The sequence below is a fragment of the Solea senegalensis genome, unplaced genomic scaffold, assembly GCF_019176455.1.
Source record: "Solea senegalensis isolate Sse05_10M unplaced genomic scaffold, IFAPA_SoseM_1 scf7180000015071, whole genome shotgun sequence".
In the NCBI taxonomy this organism is placed as follows: Eukaryota; Metazoa; Chordata; class Actinopteri; order Pleuronectiformes; family Soleidae; genus Solea; species Solea senegalensis.
The window spans coordinates 167,774-191,830 of record NW_025321214.1 but is presented as its reverse complement, the minus strand read 5'-3'; the positions used below and the strand labels follow the sequence as shown (position 1 = coordinate 191,830).

Here is a 24,057-nt window from a genome sequence, read left to right as displayed (position 1 = left end):
TTGGTGTGGTTGTAACAGCTGGAGAGGAGAATGTGAAAATAAAAGCTGCCAACAACATCAGACGAGTGTGAGTCAGAGATGGATATGAAAAAGGAGAAGAAGAAAAAAACAGGCATCACAATGCTTCTTTCCAAAGCTTGAGAGATAGGGAGCAGAATAAGAGACACATCATAACAGAACATTGGTGCAATGAAACCAATAAATAAGACAAGAAAAAAAAGTATCACCCAATTGAAAGTAACTTGAAGACAAATAGAGGTAGTTTCAGTAGAGAAATTGCAAATTACATCCCTTGTCTGCAAAATAAAAACATCAACAACAAAAAAACACAAATACAGAAAATAATAAAAAGAACACTTTCATCAGCACGTGTGGCAGTAAGGTAGCTTTCTTCTTCTTTTGAATGGTGATTAGCATTTGCTGCTACATTAAAGGGAAAAAAAATCCCACCTCAGATCCTCTTCCACCGTCAGATCTCAGCGGCCTGTGATGTTCACTACATTCCTGGAGTTACTCTAAGATGAAGCCACTTTGTTGTTGGCCACCCTGAACAGTTTCTTTTTCTTTTTTCTTCTGCAGTGGAAGAACATTTTAGCAGGTTTTTCTCCATTACCGTAACATCACATCACTCAGATTTCCACTTCATAAAATGTCAGTCCCTGAGAGTATGTTAATTAAAGGGTCACAATACCACTTTTACAAAAATCTAAAATAAAAACAAGTCCTGTGATTTTTAGCTTCTTAAATGTGACTATGTCGTGTTTTTGTTGCTCCTCTATGACAGTAAATAGAATATCTTTAGTTTGCACATTATCATTTTGATGTTTGGGAAAGAGCATTTGATATATCAAGAAAATAATTAATTTGTTGACCGATTGTGAAAAAAATCATTTGCGGCAGCAGTCTTAAGAAGAATTGAAAATGTTAAAATTCAAATATCTTTAGCAGAAACTTCCATGGTGACTCATTACTAGGGTTGAGCCTATTTATATAATTCTCAGTATCAGAATGGGTCCGATACTGGTCAGAATCTACTACCAAAATTGCTCTATATCGCACAGACTGTAAAAATGTTTTTACACAGTCGAAACAGCTTGAAATGGCCACAAGTGATGAAATATATCGGACTGGTAACAGTATCAGACACTAAAAAGTGGTGTCATGCCATCCCCACTTATTACGATAGGTGATTGAGAAAATGTACGCAAGTGTCTTTGTTGTACTTTAGATAAAATGACCCTTTAATATTGGAAATCTGTTTGATGAACATGTTCCTGTGTGCAGTGAGAGACATTTCTCCACAGCTGCTCTGACAACACTGCCAATGGGTGTAAGTTGAGAACCAACAATGGCACCAAAACATCACGTTGTAAAAATGTCAGCAGTCTCGATATAAAATGTGGCTGACATCAGTTGCCTGAGTAATACTTTGGTTTTGTTTTTTTCCATAAACCACCGTGGAAAAAAGGGAAAGAGTTGTTAATAATTGTGTCCAAAAAAGTCAAAAGTCCATTGAAACATTAGAAAACGGTAGGGTCTATCTTCTTTTTAAAAAAAGGAAAAAACAATAACAACCAAAAAAAACAACAACCACAAATTCAAACATAACTACAAAGGTACATGACAATGTATAGACATTCAAAGATGGAAAAGGGGCTAATTGAAAGTCCTGAAAGAGAAACATTGCATTGGATTGGTGGTGTAATTAAGGCAGCACACAGTGGTGGATGGAAGCCGCCGCCTCTCGCTCCACCCGTTATCAAAAAAAAATCCACTCTGCATGCCTGGCCTTCAAATTGCACCCATTCTCACTAGATGAAGTGTTGCGGGGGCTTCAGGGGGGAATAAAGTGGAAAAAGAAAAACACTTGTTTCTACAGAGGACCTACAATGTCCTGGAACCTACTAATACTAATACTACAAGTACATCAGCAATGGTCACTGAGGAAACTCCTGAATGCAATACATAACACTCACTTTACCCTGTTTAGATCCAGGTCGGCAGGGACCTGAGAGAGAGGAACACACTGGGTGGGCAATGGCCGAGGTCAAGGTCTCTGTACCTCACCATCAGTGTGCAAAAAAGAGAGTCGTTGAGAGAACTGCATTTTGTCTGCATTTCAAAAATTGTTCTTACACGTGAAGCAGCTAAAAAAAACACTTGAAGAAACCAAGAAGACACTTCAAGTGGTTTTGAAATGATCATCTGATACTTCAAAAATAGAGACCATTTTCTATGGCTTCTTCTTTTTTTGTCTTTTTTTCTTTTTAACAATGTGCTTATCTGTCACAGAAGGTATGAAAGCCCAGGTAAGTCATCTAAATCCTCTAAAACTAGCTGCCATTCATCATCAATCACACTCAGTCTTGGGTTTAATCCACCATATCTTTGGTAACAACAAACCCCCTGAGAATCAGACCTGAACCAGGTCTTGGGTCCACACTGTGGCCTGCCCTTTAGATCAGCATCAGGTTTATCTTAAACTACTCCTGGTCTTGGGTCTGTGCAAATGTTTGATTGGACTTGACAAGACCTAGAAAGAGTCTAAACTCCTGGCCAACAGAACTTTAGTGTGGATGATTTTCACCAATGGGATGCGAGTGTGGATCCAGTTTGTGCAGGTTGTACTTAAGAAAACATTTCATGAAGATCTGAAATTATTAGATCTTCATGGGACAAATACTTTTTGTGATTCCTTGCATGCTCTGAATGTCCTGACAAACTCAACATTACACGGACTAATACGTTAACCAATCATCAGTTTTGTGGACCAGACCATGTTGACAAAAAAGCAAAGGCTGGGAATTACGCATATAGTACGTGTGCATAAGAATGTGTGCATGTTTAGTAGCATTTAGAATGAAACCTGGCAAACATACTCATTCTGTCCAGCAGAGGGTGCTCCCCTCTGACACAGATTGATTCATTTCTTATCCTGATCCTTCATTGATAAGAAATCTTTTTTCATGTGAAGCTATCGGCTTCCGTACCCATCAGTGGGTGCTTGAAAAAAGCATTGCATAACACTTTGGTCAAAAAAATTAAACTAAAACAATAAAAAGTAAAACAGCAAACCTAGCTACCCTTGCCTTCCCCTGCAATAACGCCTTATACATCCCCAGTCTATGATTGTAAAACTTACCCGTATGCTCCGTTTTTCATTGAAGATCAAACCGATCCAATTGTCACCTTAACTCATGGAATGTTAAACTGACAAGCTCATCTCCCATTCACAAGATGACTGAGAGTCCATGCAGATTAAAAAAAGCCCACGTTTTCTAAATATCTTTGCATTTTCAGTGCAACAAAACACTGTTCTTCAATCTTTGATTCACGCAGCTCCTTCAGTCTCTGATTGAGATGTCAAAGCATCCACATGGACCTTTTTGGTTTTAGACCGAGCCGCTCTTCATATAAACAGCAAATAAAAGGTACCTGACAATACATAACATCATAATATCTTCCTGAGGTAGTCTCAAAACACTCACCACGCATCTACTCCGCCCCCGTCTGAATAAAATAAACTCTTTTATATGTCTAGCTCTAACAATGGCAACACTGACACATCGAGCAAACTGGATACACACTTGTAAACTCCAAGACCAATGCATCTACGAGCATTTGTTTTGTACAGAAGCATGTGCACAGTGTAAATCAGCATACATTCAGCTCTGTCATGTAATAAATATAGAAAGGAAAAAAAGTTACAAAAAAAAATACTAACTAGCTGCTTGTCACATTCATAAGAGAAGAGACCAGTCTGTCCCCGACCCCCAACAGGCGGGGGTCGTGGGGGGTTTGGGTTTGGGTCCTAGTTTCCGGCAGAGGTGGTTATGCTGGGCAACGGGCCAGTCCTGTAGCTGGTCAGGCTGGATTTGCAGGAGTGCAAGACTGCTTTGAACAATAGCGGGAGCTGCTCCAGAGGAACATTCACCAACTTGCCTGTAAACAACACAGAAGTGTGTAGACGTAAGTGTATTTCTGTAGCAGCGTTACAGCAGCATAGTGCTACAACTTTCAAGCTGTTATGAGACATTTCTTGAAAACATGCTGTTTGCAGAAAACATTTTAAATAAGACAAAGAAAAACATTGTATATGCAAAGTTCTGTTTCCACACAGGACAAGGCCTTACCTGCAATGCAGCGGATCTCCGGCAGACACATCATGATCTCAGGGAAGCGCTTGGGCTGGTGTGGGTACTTGTACTCCGTGTAGTCCTGACACACATACCAGTAGCGCTTGTTCAGCTGCTCGAGCTGGGAGGTGTTGGACAGTCCTCTGATATCTGCATGGTAGAGAGAGAGTTATGTGGGGAACACGTAAAAGTGATTGGATCCAGAAATAATGGAGCTGGTGCTGTTTGTGACCTTGGTTGAGGAAGTTGATGGCTTTCATACAGGCGTACTCCTCATTACTGATCTTCAGTTGGTGGAACTTGCGGAACAAATATATCAACCTCTCCATGACCTCCATGCCATCCTCACTGAAGCTGAGGAAGAAGACACATGTTACATTATTGCACTGGGTCTGACTCTGGAGTGTTTAACAATAATGATGCTCACAAACACATATTCATATGAAAACCCACTATGATGAAGAGGAGGAGGAGGAAAAGAAGTAAAACCCTTTCAACTTTATCATCTTCTACGCTTCAATGAACAAGGCGGAAATGAGGGAGGGATTTTGTGAAGGAGCTTACCGAACGGATCCCACAGCTTTTTTTAAAAGAGTCCGAAAAACCAACTTAAAGTTTTATTCCACTCATCAAACAGTTTCATAGCTTTAATCTCACTCACAAACTTAAGTGCGGCCACTGTAAATCAGATAGTGACCAGTGCTGTATATTAGGGGAATGTGTGTCATGAGGTCGGATAATTGTGGTGTGATTTACACAGGACCAGACCCCCACTCATGCTTCCCTATGGAAGAACGAGACGCACACGTATTTCACATGGCAGACGGTGCTAGCCACAGCTCTGTCCTGACGAGTCCTCCCATTCACGAACCTCCCTGGCCCCCGGCCAACAACAATATCAAACCCTCTCAGAGTAAAACGTCTGCCTTTGTACAAGACAGAGAAAATTTCATTACTGATATCCAGTGAAATGTGGAGTTGGAGAATTTCCAACACTTAATAGAGGGAAGACTGCTGCAAGTGAGATAATACACACAGGCCTGCGCAATACACTGGTTTTATATCTATATAATGTATTATAAAAATGAATGGCCTTAGATTTTGGACACTGCTTATCCTAGTTATAAATTAAATATTATATATATTGGTTAAAGAAATACATGTAATTGCCAAAATTATACAGCCAAATGATTTTATTTATAGACAATTTCAGTGTTTGTAACCCATGTAATGGTAAATATCCTTATTTCTGTCAGACATCAAAAAATCTAAAAAATGCCCAAACCCAATTATTATAAATTTTTCAGACATTTATTTTTCAGAGCTTTTATTCATATGTTGTGAATGCACCTGACGCAGCGTCGCAAAACATCCACAGACTTTCTTGCCACAGGGTTGACCAAGTTGTTGTTAAATCTTACTCTAGTTGCCGGGATTTTGCAAATGAAGAAAGTAAACTGCTCTGTCTCTATCTACTCTACCTTCTACTACTCCTGCCTCCTCTCTGTGTTATTATGTATGAATTACTGCATAATGATTGTGAGGTCATTGTGAGGTCTGAACTTATTAGAGAGGTCTGACGACAGCACTGTGACATGGATTAGATTAGCTTGACAGTTTATGAATCTAGATATAACATTAAATGATATTAACTAGACTTGAACGCACTACTACTTCTAAACTATGAATGCATGAACTCTAAATGGCTGGGAGGGGGTTGGACTTGATTTGATGCAGGGGGACCCAAGGCCCCCAAACTCCTTTGAAACACCTCTGTTCCTGCTGTCCAAACGTCCAGAGCCACTTTTGTGGACATGTCTCTTTATCTTCCTCCAGTGTTTGGTCTAATCTGACCAATTCCTCAATTTTTCTACACAATAAATATTGTGTTTTTCCTCTTATTGCCTCAAGGCCTCACATTGTTCTCCACACTGAATCCCACTTTCATTGAATGTTATGTGGTTTATTAAGCTTAGTCACACCTTTGGTGTTCCCAGTAAAAACATCTGCCAAAGGAAATAAAAAAGGGAAATACTCCCACAAACACTCCCCCACACATCCACAATCATATCTTGCTCCAGCCCCCATATTCTGTATAAAGCTCTCTTTGTCTGGGGAGAGCCTCAGTCATCCACGTCACAGAACCTTCAAGGGTTAACTTAACTGGATTTGCTTTGCCTTTTGCAGTTACACATATTAACCACTAATTGTAAACTACCTTCTTTCATTTTTTAAAAAAAAAACAGAAAGAAGGGAGAGCTTGAGGAACACTAGAGATTCCAGAAACTTCTTATTTCTGAGGCCACTCACCCCTGCAGCTCATCATCAGTCGGCGTGTACTTGGCAGTGATGTCGGCCAGGTCACCAAAGATCTGGGCACTGTAGATAGTCAGGCAGGAGAGCAGGATCAGCTCCTGCCAGGTGGAGCTGAGCAGGCAGGTGTAGTCCTCTATGGAGAGCTCGCAGAAGAACGGCAGCTTCTTGATCCAGGAGATCTGGCGGAAGAGCAGCTCATCTGCCAGGCGACACAGCAGAGCGAACAGCTCCACCTGTGTCACTTTGTAGCTATGATGCACAAAAACACAAAGAATGTGAGATTGACTGTTTTAACAACCCTGTGATGGAAATAAAGAGCTGCTTGTCTGTGATGCAACCACCTGCACCAAAGTCAATAATTATTTCATTCAATCTGAAAGAGGGTTTTTAAACACACAAGTCATAAAATGACACATTTGAACTCACTGAAAGTTAAAAATAGTCATTTTCTCTGAGGACTTTGGTGTGGGGGAGTGAGCGGTTTACAAACCAGTCCGAAAAGGCTTTGCAATGACAAGATACCATTTTTAATTAGTGAGTTTTTGTTAATCTTAATTCAATGTGTCAGAGTCTGGTCCTATGGTGAACTGCAACACAGCATGCATGTGTATCTTATTTTGAATGCATCGTCTCTTACCCGTCCTCGATGAGCATGGGCGTGGCCAGCGGGGCCAGGTCTTCGGCCGCCACCAGCTGCAGCACCAGTGGGTGGGACTGTGGGTAGAGGCTGCGGGGCTGCGGGGCCAGCAGGCCGGACTGAGCGGCGTAGCTGAACAGGTGAGGCAGGAGCTGGTAGTGTGTGGACATGGAGGTGTTGATGTAATGGTCCCTGAGGGCCGCTGTGTAGCCATTCATTTCCACAGAGCGGCTGCAAACACAGAGATGTTAAAGGTTACACACTTTTTGAATTTCCTTTGTTTATATTAAAGGAATAGGTTAGTGATTATGTTGGACACACCCCTTAAGGCAGAAGATGGAAGAAGAAGAAGAAGAAGAAGACAAATACATTTGTCACCATCTTATCCAGAGTGCCAGTTTTCCTCTGCTTCCTGTGTTTCTGTATCTCTGTGCTGAACATACAGACCGTTCTTTTCCACCCTCTCACCTTAAACCTTTATCTAGGACACCGTGCTGCATCTCTCAACTCTTTAATAAAATCATTTCTTTCCAAACTTGTAGACAAAACTTTGCACTTCATTTTTTGTTAACGCATACCAAAGCCTACACTGCTCAAGCGTTTGGATTTTTGTTGTTCATTTCTGTTCAGATTTCATTTGATAAACCATGAATTCTGAAAAGCTAAAGTGCTGCACGGCAGCTGAGATAAATCCTATGTTTATACAAATTTCAACTAAAATAAATAGTGTCATGTGAGTAGCGAGACAATATTTGTCCTTGATGAGAGCAGATAGACAATGCGCTCGTCTCCATAGTGAGAACAGCGAGATAGTGCTGCGAGTTCTTTGTGTTTCTATCATTACTGAGCCTGAGGAGCTGCATATTCAGGCATTCTTCACTTCAGGCTGATGAATACCTCAGCTGAAATCTGACTGAGAGGGGAGCAAGGTGTTAGACTGTCAGGGACAGCTCATTATCTCAGTGATGGGGCCTAATGCTGAGTGGATGAGATGAACAACTCACTTGGATGACAGAGTGGAGGCAGGCGATGGCTGGTTGCCCTCAGAGGCTCCGTTGCTGGGGGAGCTGTGGTCGCTGTCACCGTTGTTACCCCAGGTGTGGTCTGGGGCGTCCTCCTTAAACTCCTGTCCTGACATGATCCGCTCTATCTCCTCTTCTGTGATCTAAATACACACACACACACACACACAGGATTTTTCTTTAAGCTTACTCTGTGTGTGGCTGCAGATGCAATCAAACATGGAGTGAGAGGAAGGCGTCGTATGCGTGTGTATTTGATACACACACCTAAAACAACAATACAAAAAGCCATTCTGAAATCCATTAACGTTCCCAAAAATGTCTTGCATTTGTGGCAGGGTGGTTTTCATTTAACATTTCTATTAATTCAATAGATACCTTGAAACAGCAAATCATTCCATAACGATGGCAGAGGACCTTTTCATTAGGATTCAGAAATAAAGCTGTACATTACAAGTGGTTCTGCATCCTATTTTATTTATTTTTCAAATTGGACTAAATTGAATAGTGGCTCAGTGGCACTTAGCCTTGTGTCTCCCATTATCCTGACCATTTGTTCTGTCAAATCAAGCCAGCGGTGAATAGCGCCAATAATCAGACTGACACAATTATTCTGATCCTATAACAAGGTCAGCACTCAGACTCGTTAGCGTTACAGCACTCTGGCTCATTTGAATGAATAGGTTTGTGCACTAAATGGTAAGCGAGCTAAGTGTGGAATGAGTCAGGACAATATGTATAAAGTAGGAGGAGCAGGTCAGTGATGTACCTGAACAGGCCCGATGCTTTTGTTCCTCCCTCCAGGCATTCCATCCTCCCTGATCGCTGCAGGACAAAAAAGGCAAAAGAATGAGTCCACTGACAACATTAGCATCACAGCTCTATCTAAAATCAGAGCTTTGTTTCACATCCATGTCGGGACCTTTTCAACATGGATGCTTTAACTACAGCGTTTCTCCTCTGCCTGTTCAACACTGACAGTCAATCTGTTTAAGGTGTGAATCCAAACAAACTGAGGTGTTGTTTCATTTCCATCCACCAGAGGGCAGCATCTACAAATGGATCAGATCCTCTGAGTATTCCACTAGTGGAGCTGATGGATTTGCACCTAATAGAGTTTCATATGTAGCTTGTTGTTGAATTGCTGTCATGTAAAGATATAGAAAGAAAAGTCTGATGATTTTTAAGTAAACTGTGAAATCAACTAATAAAATAAAAAATCATTTGTTGGAACGATCCTGATGCACAGTAGCCTCATTTAGCAGCATTTCAGCATCAAGACCGGACATTAACATACAATTAAAACCTAGTTTGACAAAGGAGAATATAACTTTATAATATATCTGAAGGGATTTTTAAATGAAAGCTTTAGCAGTATCAAAAATGCAATGAAGGATTTCAAGGATTGCACCCTGCTTTTCAAAAATGTGAACGCTTATGGGCAAAATATTATACATTATATAATAGAGTCATGATTGTGTCTAATTGCTGAAGGATGTAGGTCACACTTTGTATTCACTTTGAAGGATGAAAATGTGCTGTTTGTATAAATCAGACTACTGAGGTCAGTTAACTACTGAGTTCTCATGATGACACCGTTCCCGTGTGTCCATACGTTACCTTTGCGGTTCATCCCCATTTGCAGACACTTGAGCAGACGGCAGTACTGGCAGCGGTTGCGCTGTTTGCGTGACATCTCGCAGTTCTTGTCGCGGCTGCAGCGGTACACACGCTTGTTGCAGATGCTGCGCTTGAAGAAGCCCTTGCAGCCTTCACACGAGATGATGCCATAGTGCAAACCTGTGGCACGGTCTCCACAGATAAGGCAAGTACGCTGGTCAGCTGGATCATCTACACAAGGAAAACAGGAAGGGGCGGATTTAGTAATTCACACTGGGACATCAAAACCTTGCTGAAGGCACAAGTTTTTAATTAAATTCATGTTGGAGCTTGAGGCTTAAAGTGCTAGCCAAGCGCTGGCTAATCCAAAGGCTGCTTAAGCTCCGACTGTCATTTTCTGAAAGTGGAGGTGTAACAGGGTGCAGGATGGAGAGTGGAGACGTCTTGTTATGTTGAAAGGAGGCACAAATGCTCTCCTTTCTCTTAACAACGTTTAATATCACATGACGAGGAACACCACACTGTCAAAAAATGTACATGGTCAAATTTACTGTTATCCATCAGATGCTAGCAGTATCTTTTAAAGGATTAATGTGAACGATGAAGTCGTTTCTCGGCAAAGAGAAGTCGCAAATTGTAACTAACTTTTGTAAAGTAAAAATGGTGGTGGTGGGGGGGCGGGGTCTGAGGTTAATGCTGCCTGCTGAGTCTGGAGATTAACCTGGATGCCTGATTAATGTAAGACTCCGGTGTAATGCAACACACACTCTACACACAGACACGACCTTTACCCTCCTCTGGGATTGTGTGCTTTGAAAAGCCAATAATGGAGCCAGAGGAGCAGGTTTCCTTTGTGTGGGTGTGTGTGCACTCATTCACAATAAGTCTCACTAAAGGACACGTTTGGTCTTTGTTTGACATGTATGCAAAGGAATCATTACACAGACAGACAGACACGGACATACATACATAAAGCTTTATACTGTTGTATATAATCTTCGTAATATTTCTCTATAATAACGATAATAATAATATAGCTAACGCTGGACGATACATTATCACAATATAACATTTTCTAATCCATCGATGTTGATAATTATCACTGTACATGTCAGATCATTAAAAGTTGAGTTTTTACAAATGATTGAAAGTTTTTAAAAAACTATGGACAGAAAATGCCAAAAAGAATTATTTCCCATAATATATATATATATATATATATATACAGTATACTATAATGATTAAACACTGTATGTTGTTACTGAATTATGGCCCAGCTTTATATAAAGGCAGTATTGTATAAAACCAAATAAATGTTGTTTTTTGCACTGGAAAAATATTCATAATTACAGTCTTAATATCAATTCAAAAAATGTAAATAGCATTGTGGACAAAGTGGTAACATAACCTATATCATTAAAATGTAAAAACAAAATGAAATATTGTAATTACCCCCCACAACAAAGATTACATTTGTCCGAGGCAAACCTGCAATACCCCCAACGTCCGCCAGTGGGCTGTGGACAATACTGAGGAAAGCACTGAATGAATCAATGAATCAAGAAGAAACGTGATAGAGTAATCAGTACTGAATGTGTTTGTTATTCCACTTTAATTGATATAAAAGTCACAGATCCTGACATTTCAGCTGAAAACATTTCAAAATGTAAATGTAGAAACCAAATGTCTGAGGAACTAGGACTGATTTTAGATTTTTGGATTGTGGTGGGGTTACGGTTAGGCTTAGTCGTTAACTGGTTATGGTTAAGGTTAGGCTTAGTCGTTAACTGGTTATAGTTAAGGTTGGGGGTTTAGTCATTAACTGGTCATAGTTAAGGTTGGGGGTTTAGTCATTAACTGGTTAGGCTTAGTCATTAACTGGGTAGTTAAGGTTGGGGTTTAGTCATTAACTGGTTATAGTTAAGGTTAGGCTTAGTCATTAACTGGTTATAGTTGAGGTTGGGGTTTAGTCATTAGCTGGTTATAGTTAAGGTTAGGCTTAGTATTAACTGGTTATAGTTAAGGTTGGGTGTTTAGTCGTTAACTGGTTATAGTTAAGGTTGGGGGTTTAGTCATTAACTGGTCATAGTTAAGGTTGGGGGTTTAGTCATTAACTGGTTAGGCTTAGTCATTAACTGGTCATAGTTAAGGTTAGGCTTAGTCATTAACTGGTTATAATTAAGGTTAGGCTTAGTAGTTAACTGGTTATAGTTAAGGTTAGGCTTAGTCACTAACTGGTTATAGTTAAGGTTGGGGTTTGTGCGTTAACTGGTTATAGTTAAGGTTAGGCTTAGTCGTTACCTGGTTATAGTTGAGGGTGGGGGTTTAGTCATTAGCTGGTTATAGTTAAGGTTAGGCTTAGTCATTAACTGGTTATAGTTAAGGTTGGGTGTTTAGTCGTTAACTGGTTATAGTTAAGGTTAGGCTTAGTCACTAACTGGTTATAGTTAAGGTTGGGTGTTTAGTCGTTAACTGGTTATAGTTAAGGTTAGGCTTAGCTGGTTATAGTTAAGGTTAACTAACTGGTTATAGTTAAGTGTTTAGGGTTAACTGTTATAGTTAAGGTTAGGCTTAGTCACTAACTGGTTATAGTTAAGGTTGGGTGTTTAGTCGTTAACTGGTTATAGTTAAGGTTAGGCTTAGTCATTAACTGGTTATAGTTAAGGTGAGGTGTTGAGTTAGGCTGTCAAATCAAAGTCCACAGAGAGAAACTACCTCTGAAAAATCAGAATTCAATCAAAAGAAGGAACACATTTGTCCACCTCAGTGTTACAGAGGATTTGATGTCGTTTATGGTACAAAAACAGACTTCCACTAAAATGTGCGGCCCAAGTGACAAAGCATTTGTCATTTGTAGCTTCTACGAACACATCAGTGCTTCTAGCTCTGTATTTGTGTGTGTGTGTATGTGTGTAAATATATGAATCAGGATAGCAGCGCATCAGAGGCATGTGACCGAGCAAAGACTTAAGCCTCCACCCGAGGGGGGTGGTGGGGGTGCACACATGGCATAAAGCCTCTCCCAGATAATGAATGGTGAATGGAGCACTTCTAAAAAGCACGGAGAGAGAGAGAGAGATTATCATTTAAATGATGCAGTGGGGTTTAAGTTTGCTGCCTGCTGAATCTGCAGGGGCAGCCACACTGTACGCAAACAATGGGACGTCACGCTGTGCCGCCGCCCTGGGACTTTAACAGTTCCACTCTTCCACTGCTTCATTCTGCACGACTGTGACATGAGGATGGACATGTCCTTGACATGCTGTTGACTCTCTGTAACAGTTATCTTTCAGTGTGTGAACTTAAAGGTGATTAACACCGACATACTGTAATAGTAACAATATAGTTTGTGGAATTAAACATAGACAAGCAGTTAATTATTTTGAAACACTGACTGATCTGTGTAAGATGGTCCATTATAATTAACATGTCTTACGTTTCTTTGATTCCAGCGTAAAGACAAACTGATTTATTGTTAAAAAACTGAACAATTGTCTTTGATATTTGTTTTAGCTTATTGAAAGACCTTCTGAATGTTTTCTTTGTGTCATTTCTGACACTTTATGAAGCAAACCACTAATCAAACTATCAAGACCAGAATAACCCACACATTAAGTGACAATCTTACTTTGCCTTACAAATAATAATGCTTGTGTATATTGTAAATAATTGCTGTAGCAACAAGGCTGTCTGCTCTGAACTCAAAATGCTGTTCTTACTCTACTATCAGTAAGTGTTCAGATGATATGCTCACATACAGAGGAAACAGATGAACTTGTGTTACTAAAAAATCATAAAAAATAGTAGAATATTTAAAAAACCCGGAGTTTAGACCAGAGGCCGACAGTGGGATGTATCAGCTGCAGTTTACTAATAGACATGATATTATATAAAAACATATTGCAATTCACAATATAATGAAACAATGTGGGGGCAATATATTAAATGTTTTACATATATATGTACATTAAAACATATGTGGAATCAACAAAATTATATTTAAAAATAAACAAAATAATACTTCTTTAATTTTAAGCCTAATTATTTGCGATACACTGTATTTATAGTAAATTTTATTATTTCTAACACATGTAAATAGCCTTCAATAAACAGTAAAAAGGTAAAGAAATAGGAATTACCTGAAACGAAATAACCATATTTTAAGATCAAGTAATACAGATCATAAACAGTGGATATTTTATTTTAGAGAGTATTCACGGTGCATTGTCACTCTCCTTGTACACCTATATAACCTCAACATATTTTGACATTTAAAGGGCATGTCACCCAGAAATATTGATTTGATTTCTATTAAGATATCGACATCAAGTGATATCAAAAAGTAAATCATGACAAAATCCCCCAGCTTTACACAGAGCAGTGAGAGACTGAAAATTTTAAGTTTTTCCTGTTGTGATCACAGTAACACTGTAACAGTCTCTGGCATCATAAAACATGTGGAGGATCAAATTGATGACAGTATGGATCCTCACCTCCTCACTCAACCATTTGTCAGAGCAGACATTAAAACCATATATTTCAGTGAAAGCCCCCGACTTCCTACGGTCAGGAAAAAAACACAATAGCCACGAGCTGCCCTCACTCGGGCTGATTTGCCAAATCTATCACCCTGTCTTTCAAGTGCATGGCCACCATATAAACTGGCCGATTCACACCTTCACCCACACTTGATCTCAGCGTGTCGCGTCCTATGACTCCGCCTCGTCCTGTCTGTGGGGTAACAGTTAAATATTCATGACATGTCCTTTGGGATCTCACACTGTAAAGAATCCCGTCTCCAGGAGCTTGGAGTTTCTGGGAGGATGGGTGGACATACAGTACACTCACATGTTCTACTGTATATGTTCTGTTGCCATGCCAATGCAATGAAAGTGGATTGAAATAGAAAGATAAAAAAATAAAAAAAGAGAGAGAAAGGGTACATTCACTAACTTCACAGAAATACTGAAGCAGTTTCTGTGGAAAATCCACACTTTAAACTTTCAAACTGTCGGATTATTATCACTAACTGGAGCATGTGTAGTTTTTAACCACACATCTACTGAATTTGTTCGATTTTCCTTTGTGATTTTGGGTGAGATGACACTTCATTATCACACATAGCTACTTGGCTGCTTCTTCCTTTCATGATGAACCTGGATGACCACTCCGGATGAGTCTGTTAGATAATAAATAGGAGAGGTCACATCCCAACAACATGGAATGCTTTCAGGGCTGATTTGTCAAACTGTGATCACACGACCTCCTAAATGAAATGACTCGAGTCAAATATGTTTACACCAAGCTTCATTGACCAAAGTGCTGTTCAGAACCACACTGATAAAAGAGCAAAGCATAAAGCAATACAGTGCATAATTGCAGCAGACAATAGGAATACTTAAGTATATTGAACCACTTGCTATGAACAACAGAAGAATGAAAAAACTTTTCATTACAAAATCGATAACAAAGAAATCAAACGTGAAAACCATCACAGGCTTCATCTGGACTACAATCCAGGACTAGAGGAGCATTTCAGCTCCATATTAGGAGTGACATGAAATAATACAGTGTACGACTTCACATGTCACATGTGCCACAGTGTAAACAGGAAGCACATTCTTATTTTTGCTGCATCCACACCAATATATTTTCATTCCATAAAAGCAATCTGTGTCCATAGTAACACACCTACACACACATGTATATATCATGTTTGGGTACACTGCTTATGTGCTCGCTGGTGCAAACGGGAAGCAATTATTTCCTCCTCTACATTTTGCATAGTTTCCAGAAGTTCTATCAAAAAGAAACAACAATAGTTGAAAGTAACTTTAGAAAGTTTTGTTCACAGCTGATGGCAGAGCTTTCACGTCACTGAGGAGTGGACCAGTGTGTGGAAAAGAAGCAAACTAAGAAAACACACGTCCTTCCCTGGTTACAGTAACACATGATGTACATGAATGGTGTTGTGATTTCAGGCGAATCAACATGAAGCTGAAGCCGAGGTTCCTCAGTGGCTCTGAAGCAGCTTTATCAAGCCTGACAAAGCGACAGTGATGATATCGTCATCACTGTTATCTGGGCAGGCTTCACTGCTTCAAACAGAGAGCCTTTGTTAAAAGTGAAGTTTGGACTCAGTGGGTGTTTTAATCTGACAAAAATAAATAATTGGGCAATTTAACTGTTAACTTGCATTTACAGTGTTTCAATGGAAGAACAGCAGAGTAAAAGTGACTTGTTCATGTTTTGACTTCATTTAGCTTACATTAAGTTGAATGTGTAAACATCTTCATCCAATGAAGAAAGATTATTTGGAAATTCACTGAATAAGTTAAGAATAATACATAAACACATCCATTGTGTGACTGTATCCTTGTACAGATGAGCTGACACACTACTGAGGTGATGAGTTGGATAAATAAATAAATAAAGCACGACTTCATCTTGAACTCCACCCTCTCTTTGTTTCATTACACACACACATGCACACACACACACACACACACCCCCAAGGACCCATTAAAGGCTGCATTGTTTCTCCGGGGTCAGCCTGGGTTTCATTCCAAATTTAAACGTAAAGCAGGAAATGCGAGTGGAGCATTTAAAGCGGCGGTCAGCGACACTCTTGTTGCTCACTACTTTAAATGTTATGAATGTTCTCTCTGTGACTGAATACTTCTGTCATGGCACCCGGAGGAGATCTTAAGGATGAGTGCTGCCTGACGTTCCCCAGGTTTCACCATCTCTCTGGACCCCCGCTCTGAGCAGCATCATGCTGAGAACAGAGATGTATCGTGGCCAGATCTCCCCCATTGTGCCTGGTCAGCGCACACAAAGCCCAGAGTGTAATGTAAAGCAGCCTTTTGAGTGGCTGACAGAGCAACAAGGCCTGGCCGCTGAAGGCTTTTTTCTCCCTTCAGGTTTTGTCTCGGGCTTTCCATCACAATCATGCCCAGCTGAGACAAGGAGCGGGGGTTGGAGGAATGTGCTGTACTTTTCCGCTGCTGGCACCCACCCTCTCTAATTCTCTCTGTCTCTGCTCCCCCCACCTCTACTGCTCATATCTCTTCTGCTCCTCTGAAACTTATCTCTCCTACCTGGGGGTGAGGAGGGGAAGCAGTGTCTCCCTCTCTCTCTGTCTTACTATGACTGGTATGTAGAAAAGCATGTGAAGACCCTCTGGGACTCTGGCACAGCTTTCCCAGCAGCCCACACTGTGATGCTAATCTGGAAAGTTACATGCATGCAGTTGTAGATTGGGCTCATCCCCAAGACAAAGGCGACCTGTTGACGTTGCAGTCCTGATAATATACACCCAGGCTTAGAGGCTAAATCATTAGCATTGAGTAATACCACACCAAAGATAGGCTCCATGTTAATGTCATGCAAATGCCGGCGTTGCTGATTGTTAAATAATGTTGCAAAAAGCTCGAGCGCTGGAGTCTGCCTCCCCGTCTCAGCTTTGTTAGCATCTGAAACGATCATTTAAATGTTTTCTTTAGAAACCAAAGTCTGCATATAAGAGGAGGAGCTAAGTGTGGACTGACATACATGAGCTTTAATATTTCAACTAGTGTTGTGCTGTAGACAAATGGTAGGACTGGCTCATTTGTTTCATGCTTGTGCTGATTTTTCAGTGACAACATATCTTCAAGTATCTTAGCTGAGAAATAAAGAACCATCTGCCTTAAGGAGATTACCTTTAGTTACAGTTGTTGTTTGTATTTAAATTCAGAATTTAAACAGATTTAAACCAGGGCTGCAACAACAATTATCTTCACAATCAATTCATCAGTCGATTAATTGTTTGGTTAAAAAATGTTGATTTGTGTTTTGCAAACCTTGAAATGATGATGTCTTGTTTTGTCCACAAATGGAAATGATTCAGTTTGAATGATTTCTTTGTTAAATGGAGCAAACAAACCAAAAAATATTTAAAAATCACATTGCTTGTTTAAATAATAACCCTACACTAAGAATGAGTAATCCTGAGTAATCCATTCTCAAAATAGTTGAAGATCAATTTAGTGATTACCAATCAATTAATAATTGCAGCCCTAAATTAAACAAATTTTTGAGTTGAGCTATTAAAATGTATCAGTATCTATTATAGTCACTATTTTAAAAACTGAAAAACTGTGTTCCATTTTGTGATTATGAAGCGTGTTCTGTATTTTACACCCACGTTAAATGTGGTTAAAGCTGTGTGGAAATGAGGCTTGTTAGACATCACTGTTAAAGCCGGCGTCTTGTTTCTTTCCACCATGTTTGCTGAACATTAAAACCTCTGCAGGAGCTGCTTCTTGGCCCTGAGCTCCTCTTTAATGTCAAGAGCCAGCATGCACTGATATAAACCAGGTGTTCAGTCTCTTTTGTTGTTTAGTTTTTTACGGCACATCCTTTTGGATACATGGGCACATAAAAGTGCTTGTTAATGTGGACTCTCTCTTCTGTATTAGCAGGCAACAGTGATGACTCCCCATGCAGGAAAAATACCCCAAACACTGTCAAATGTAAAGATGTCGGTGCAGGTTCTATAAAAACGAAATGACATTTGCAAAGTCCCATTCTGTCTGTCTGTGTGAGCGTGCGTGTGTGTGTGTATGTGTGTGTGTGTGTGTGTGCAGGGGGAAGGGTGCAAGGCCAGTGGAAATAACACACCCTTGAAAGGCAAAGATGAGCAACATGGTGGACTTGATGGTTTGGTTTGCACAAAGCAGGGGAGATGGATATGTTTCACAGAAATCACAGAAAAGGAGCATGCACAGAATGAGCAGCCTGTTATTGGCTATTTATAGGCGGCATTACAGAGTCACAGGAGTCCCTGACCTCCCCCACTGTTACTATTGATCTTCACACACACACACACACACACACACACACACACACACACACACACAGCTTCTGGCCCCACATCTACATCCACATCCTCACCTCTAGTGCTTTGGTTTGTTTTCAGTGCCACAAATGCTCTAATACAGTACAATCAAACAAAAACGCCAATTTAATGTAATGTGTTGAGGAACAGGAGAAAGAAGTGAGGAGTTCACTCTCCTTCAGCTGGAGCACAACCAACATGGCTGCTGCTGGCAGGAGGATTAACATGATGGGGGGAGGGGACAATTACAGTATCACAGTTCCTCCACATGCTATCCCAAATTCCCTGAGGAAGTCAAGGAAACACAACCAGAAATTCTTCCACTGTCCTTAAAGTCATCACGTACAGATAAGAAAGGGAAAAACCCCATAATAATTTAAGTAAACGACACAATCAGCAAACACAGTGAGATGAGCACTTCAGTCACAAAGAAAAGCGCACACCAGTGATGGAACAGTCCACAACACTTTGGTGACTGAGTTTGCTTTGCCATGTGGAATATATCTCAAGAGTGAGAAAGGATCACATTCCAAATTCCTGCAATACATGGTGAGGAGGCGGTTTGGAGGCTGGGTGGACGGGTGGGTGGGTGGCTGCTCCCAGTGGGATGTAGAGTGAAAACTGCCAAAAGAAGGTTATTTTACTCCAGCACTTAAGATAATTCACCTCGCCAAATGAAGCGACAAAAGCAAGATGAGCTAAAAGCAATTTTGGGGGAGAGTATCGTCAGTGTGGGTCAAGGAAAGCTCGCCAAGGCCGGGAGAGAAAGAAATGTTGTCTGTGAAGAAGACCACCATCATTCAAAACAGGGTCAAAGTGAAGCATCAAGAAAAGAGAATAAAGGGAAGAAAATTAACAATATGTTAAAACTCAGCATTCAAGAAATTGGTGAGTGAGCAGCCGAGCCACATTCTCCATTATATCAACTCTGCCCTGCGACCACGTACCACAGATCAATACGTACAGTACTGCAGAGATGCACGATTCCACCGACAAAAACAAAGCACTTGAAGGCATCACAGGTAGTGCAGTGAAAAGACTGACCTGAAAATCATTGACTAACGCCTGAGTGTAGACGATTGATCCTATCACATACAACACACAGATTTAGCAACAGTTTGCTTGAGCTAAAGAAGAAATCTAAGAAGAGAACAGTGTTTATCTGGAAACTTATTTTCAATAGCAAAATATATTCTGCTATATTGTTTTTTTAAAGCAGTACAATGAGTTGTTTCTCAAATACTCTTTATTTAAAGATGTATTTGATGAATTAGTAATAACCGACTGAAAATGAAACAGCCTCAAACGTACAATCAACATCTACATGTGTATGTTCTCTGCTTGATTTCACACAACCGTCCTCTCTCATTCACTAAAAGAAAACGATAGCCTCCTCCTCCTCCAGTTGCCTTCCTTACCTTCCCATGTATCCATTTCATGCTTCTTCCAGTTTGCCTCGGCCCCATTCAAGCAAGGACTCAGCTAAAGAAAGGCCAGTGGGCCTGCTCGCCTCATGATTCTTTTCTTTCTCTATCTCTCCCTGCTTCCTATTTCCCTCGACAGCCTGCCTCGTTCTGACCGCAGGCAGAGCCCTGCAACAGCACTGGTCACTTTACTGCCTGGTCACATGACCGCAGAGTTCAAGCCCCGGGGTCACCGCTTGGCTTGAGGTCCAATGACAGCTAGGGGTTATCTGAGTGGAACTGATAGTCCTATTTTCGCTGCCGTTCAACAATACGACCGCCGCCCCCTCCTCCTCCTCCTCTGGCCCTGCACCAGAATGAGTGTCCCCCCCTCCCCTCCCCTTGGTCCCCCTGCCTGTGGCACTTCTGAAGAGGACCAAAGTGCATGTCCAAGCATAAACAGAGGTTCAAGCTGACAAAACACACAGACATTAACTAATTGAAGCACTCAGTGAGGCAGAGAAGAAGGTTACAGCTAAAGTTTCACAGCTCGATTGGTTACGGAGTGGAAAGTCAGGCCGTGGGTCGATAGAGAAGGTGAAGACCAGGAGGCGGAAGGAACCATTTGTTTTTTCCTGAACATCAACAATGTTGCAGTTGAATTCGAAACCTGCCAGTCAGGGTCCACCCCATAATATTAACCACCGTCCCCCGTCAGATCAGCTGATGTCAAGTCAAAGGTACAAGCTAACACATAGGGTTTTCATTATTGATTGATCTATTAATTAGGAAAAACAGGAAGGTAAAAACAAATGCCAATAAGACGATGTCGAGTATTTGATATAGAGAAGCAAAGAAACCCCCCGATTCACATTTAAGAAGCTGAAAAACCTCAGAATGAATAATTAAAGTGGCTAATTAATGTATTAACTCAGACATTGTTGCAGTACTGTATACTTTAGTGATTTAAAAGAGAATGTTAACATTTTACTTTTCTACTTAGTTTGATCTAACCTTGTTTAATGTATGTAAGATGAGGTAACTCTGTTAACGACAATGCAGACTGGACTTTAAACTGTTCAGTGTCAACTCCAGAATTTGGAGCGGAAATTCTATTTCCATGACTCATTCATTCAGAAAATCTAAATCTAAACTAGGTTTTTGAGTAGTCACTGTCTCTACTTCCCTTCTGCACTTGTACAATATAAAATAAAAAAATGACATATATGATCATAGCACAGTCACAAATGAAATGACTGAAAATTGGTGAAATTTGCGTTTGAACATGAATGTCAATGTATTACGAGGTAGATGAGGCTCGCAATGTTGGGCAATCTTCCTACTGCAGTTGTTTTTGGGTTGGATACTTTCTGGTTTCTTTCTTTTGTGTAATGTGATTGGATAAAGTCTTGTACATCTGCCAGTGTGTACACAAGAAATATTTCAGAATCACAGCCTATTTTGCTGAATTATTTCAATATTTCTACAAGAACAGAACAAGAAACCAGTATTGCAGGTAAGGGCACACAACTGAAGACAGCCCTATAAACACAACTTCACAGATATCACTCTCTGTATTCCTAATTGCACCTTTGACTGAAATGATCCACGTCATCTTTTTTTGTCAGCATGACTTTAACCCCTTAACTTGGTGCCATGGTAACCAGCCTTAAACATGTGAGAGCTACAGAGGTACAGTATCTTACCATCCAGTGGGTTCTCTTCCTTCATCCCCTCCAGTGGTCTGGCTAGGGGATCATAGTGAGAAGCATCCAGTGTTTCACCAGTGTGCCACACCCTACACGCTGCTGCCTATAACCTGTACGTGTGTCCAGCAGGCTGCCTCCTCTCTACCCCGGTCCCAACTCCACACTACAGTGGACAAGCTCTGTCCTGATCCTCCAGCCAGGCTACCGGCCCACCCTCTCCACAGCTCCACCCAATACCTCCTGTTCACTCTCACAGCAGCAGCAGCACCCCCACCCCCCACAGCCCAACCCCCATTGAGAATGCTAATGACCTGGCTCCACTAAGTCACAAATAAGAAGCTTTTCACATTCACAAACAAAACAGAAGGTTTGTTCAAATACAAGCAGGCAGAGACTCAAATGTCCCAATGAACGGCTCAATTACCTTGTCCTGGTGCTAGCAAGAAAGTCATGTGTTCTACTCTACAAAGCTAGGTGGCGATATGTCTTCTTTTAGTGAGTCAGTATTAAGTGTTTTCCATTTCTAGTCAGAACGTGTATTTGTTTCATATAAAATCAGTCACACTTCATGTTTGCTGCAGATATGTTGCTGCACTGTTGAGCGTAATTTCACTCTGCAAATATTGACGCTGTCTACCTTTAAGATGACAGAGGATAAATTCTGTCTTCTAATTAGGGTGCTGGGTAGCTCCATGTTTTCCTCACTGTTGTCTTCTATATAGTACAAATACAAGCTTGGTGCTGAGGCTAATTTGGGTCCACCTGAATGTACAGTATACCATTTCCCATTCCATTTTTAGTGAGAAGTCAAATTTCTGAGGTCATTGAAGGCCCCTGAACTAGGATGAACAAAAAACGATGAGCAACCTCATGTAACCCGAGTTAGGATTCCAAGATGGCTGCAACCATACAAATGCTACTACCGGTACTTTAACCACTGATAGCACTTCTGTCATATTAGTTTCACGGTAAATCAAAAGTTCAATTTTTTACTGTAGACATATTTTATGTTTAGTTTATGTGCACACAATACCATGAGGAATGTTGTTATCAAATGCTATTGCTAACAATGGCTAGCCTAATAGGTTTGCATTTCTCAACTGAAACACAGTGAACTCAGAGAAGACATCACTTCTAGTTCCGACTTCTGAGTTCTAATGTAAATGGAACACAGCATATGCTGGTTGGTATAGTAGCATTCCTCTGGCACTTGGGCATTTCAAAATATTTAATGATAAATAAAGTATAATTCAGTCTCTTCGGTCCAAAGATGCTGTAGTCTGGAGTTTTTCTCCACTGTTTTCTTCTGTGCAGTAGCTTCTTCTACCATTTGAGGGCATGAAACGCACAGAGCGCTGAGGCCACTTTGTTTACATGCATTTTAAGGGTCTACTTCTAGAATGCACTAACACAATAATTAAAACATTTGTTGGATCGACTGAGCCAGTCGCTGCTGGGCTTGGGAGGACAATTCACATAAACAGCAACTGAGCGGTCCCGATGAACAGGTCAGTCAGCAGGTACAAACAAGATCTCCCTGTTGACAGCATCAAAGGGGAGCTTGCATTCGATAAAAAGACTATAAGAGTCTGCTACCACATGTCAGTGTGTCAAAGGCAGGGCCAAGAGGATCTCGTCAAGAATATCCTTACATAAAGATTTCAGTAGTAATGTTATTTACTAAGACAACGCCTGAGGAATAGGAAAAATAAAGTGACCCACTTCAAATCTGTTTTTAATGCATGTATTTTTCAAACTGATATAATTCTTTACTAAAGGAATTTTCATAGTTTAACCGGCCTTTCATGAACCATTACCAGCAGCATATGTCACCTTTGACCTTAGCACCTCTCCTCCCATGTGGCGAGGACAAACAGCATAATCAGCCATGTTGCCTTTAACCTTGAAGTCAGCTGGAGCGCAGCGAGGGCTCGGGCCCTGCTGGTTATCTGCTGTCATGAGGCAGGAGGAGCAAACCAAGTTGCTCATCAGGAATGTTTGGGACACATGTGCTGCGACGCCCAGTCTCTGTTACACTTCCTCTACTACATAGTTTCACCTTCTCTTATGTGACCTACAGTCTGTGCATCAAGTACACAAACTGGTTAATTGCATCCCAGTCATGATGTGGAATCCTAATGGATTTACAAAACAAACAAACTCACATGAACATACATTTATCTGTAAATAATTCACTACACAAACATATTTAAGTGACCCCTATGTCACTAGCACAGAATATCATATCACTCTTCACTTGTTTTCTTTAATTTCCTTTTCTAATAAAGATATAAACCTCCTAACCCTCCTATAATAAATCATTAAATGGTTTT

The 24,057-nt window shown here is 40.6% G+C and overlaps 1 protein-coding gene across 3 annotated transcripts in view; it reads right to left on the bottom strand.

Annotated features, from left to right (window-relative positions):
* Window positions 1–3,770: 3,770 nt before the first annotated feature.
* Window positions 3,771–24,057, bottom strand: part of LOC122761912 (nuclear receptor subfamily 6 group A member 1-A-like) — a 78,642-nt gene continuing 58,355 nt past the window's right edge. The window contains exons 1-9 of one of the 3 annotated variants that reach the window (XM_044017096.1): window positions 21,722–21,801; window positions 9,732–9,962; window positions 8,881–8,936; window positions 8,094–8,254; window positions 7,090–7,320; window positions 6,447–6,701; window positions 4,369–4,490; window positions 4,134–4,286; window positions 3,771–3,942 (exon numbers count right to left, since the gene is read on the bottom strand). In XM_044017096.1, coding sequence (XP_043873031.1) covers window positions 3,812–3,942; window positions 4,134–4,286; window positions 4,369–4,490; window positions 6,447–6,701; window positions 7,090–7,320; window positions 8,094–8,254; window positions 8,881–8,936; window positions 9,732–9,962; window positions 21,722–21,746 — 1,365 coding nt within the window. In that variant the 5' untranslated portion in view covers window positions 21,747–21,801 and the 3' untranslated portion in view covers window positions 3,771–3,811. Of the gene's footprint in view, window positions 3,943–4,133; window positions 4,287–4,368; window positions 4,491–6,446; window positions 6,702–7,089; window positions 7,321–8,093; window positions 8,255–8,880; window positions 8,937–9,731; window positions 9,963–20,030; window positions 20,285–21,721; window positions 21,802–24,057 lie in introns of those variants that run through there. The other 2 variants (XM_044017097.1, XM_044017095.1) reach the window with 2 other exon arrangements.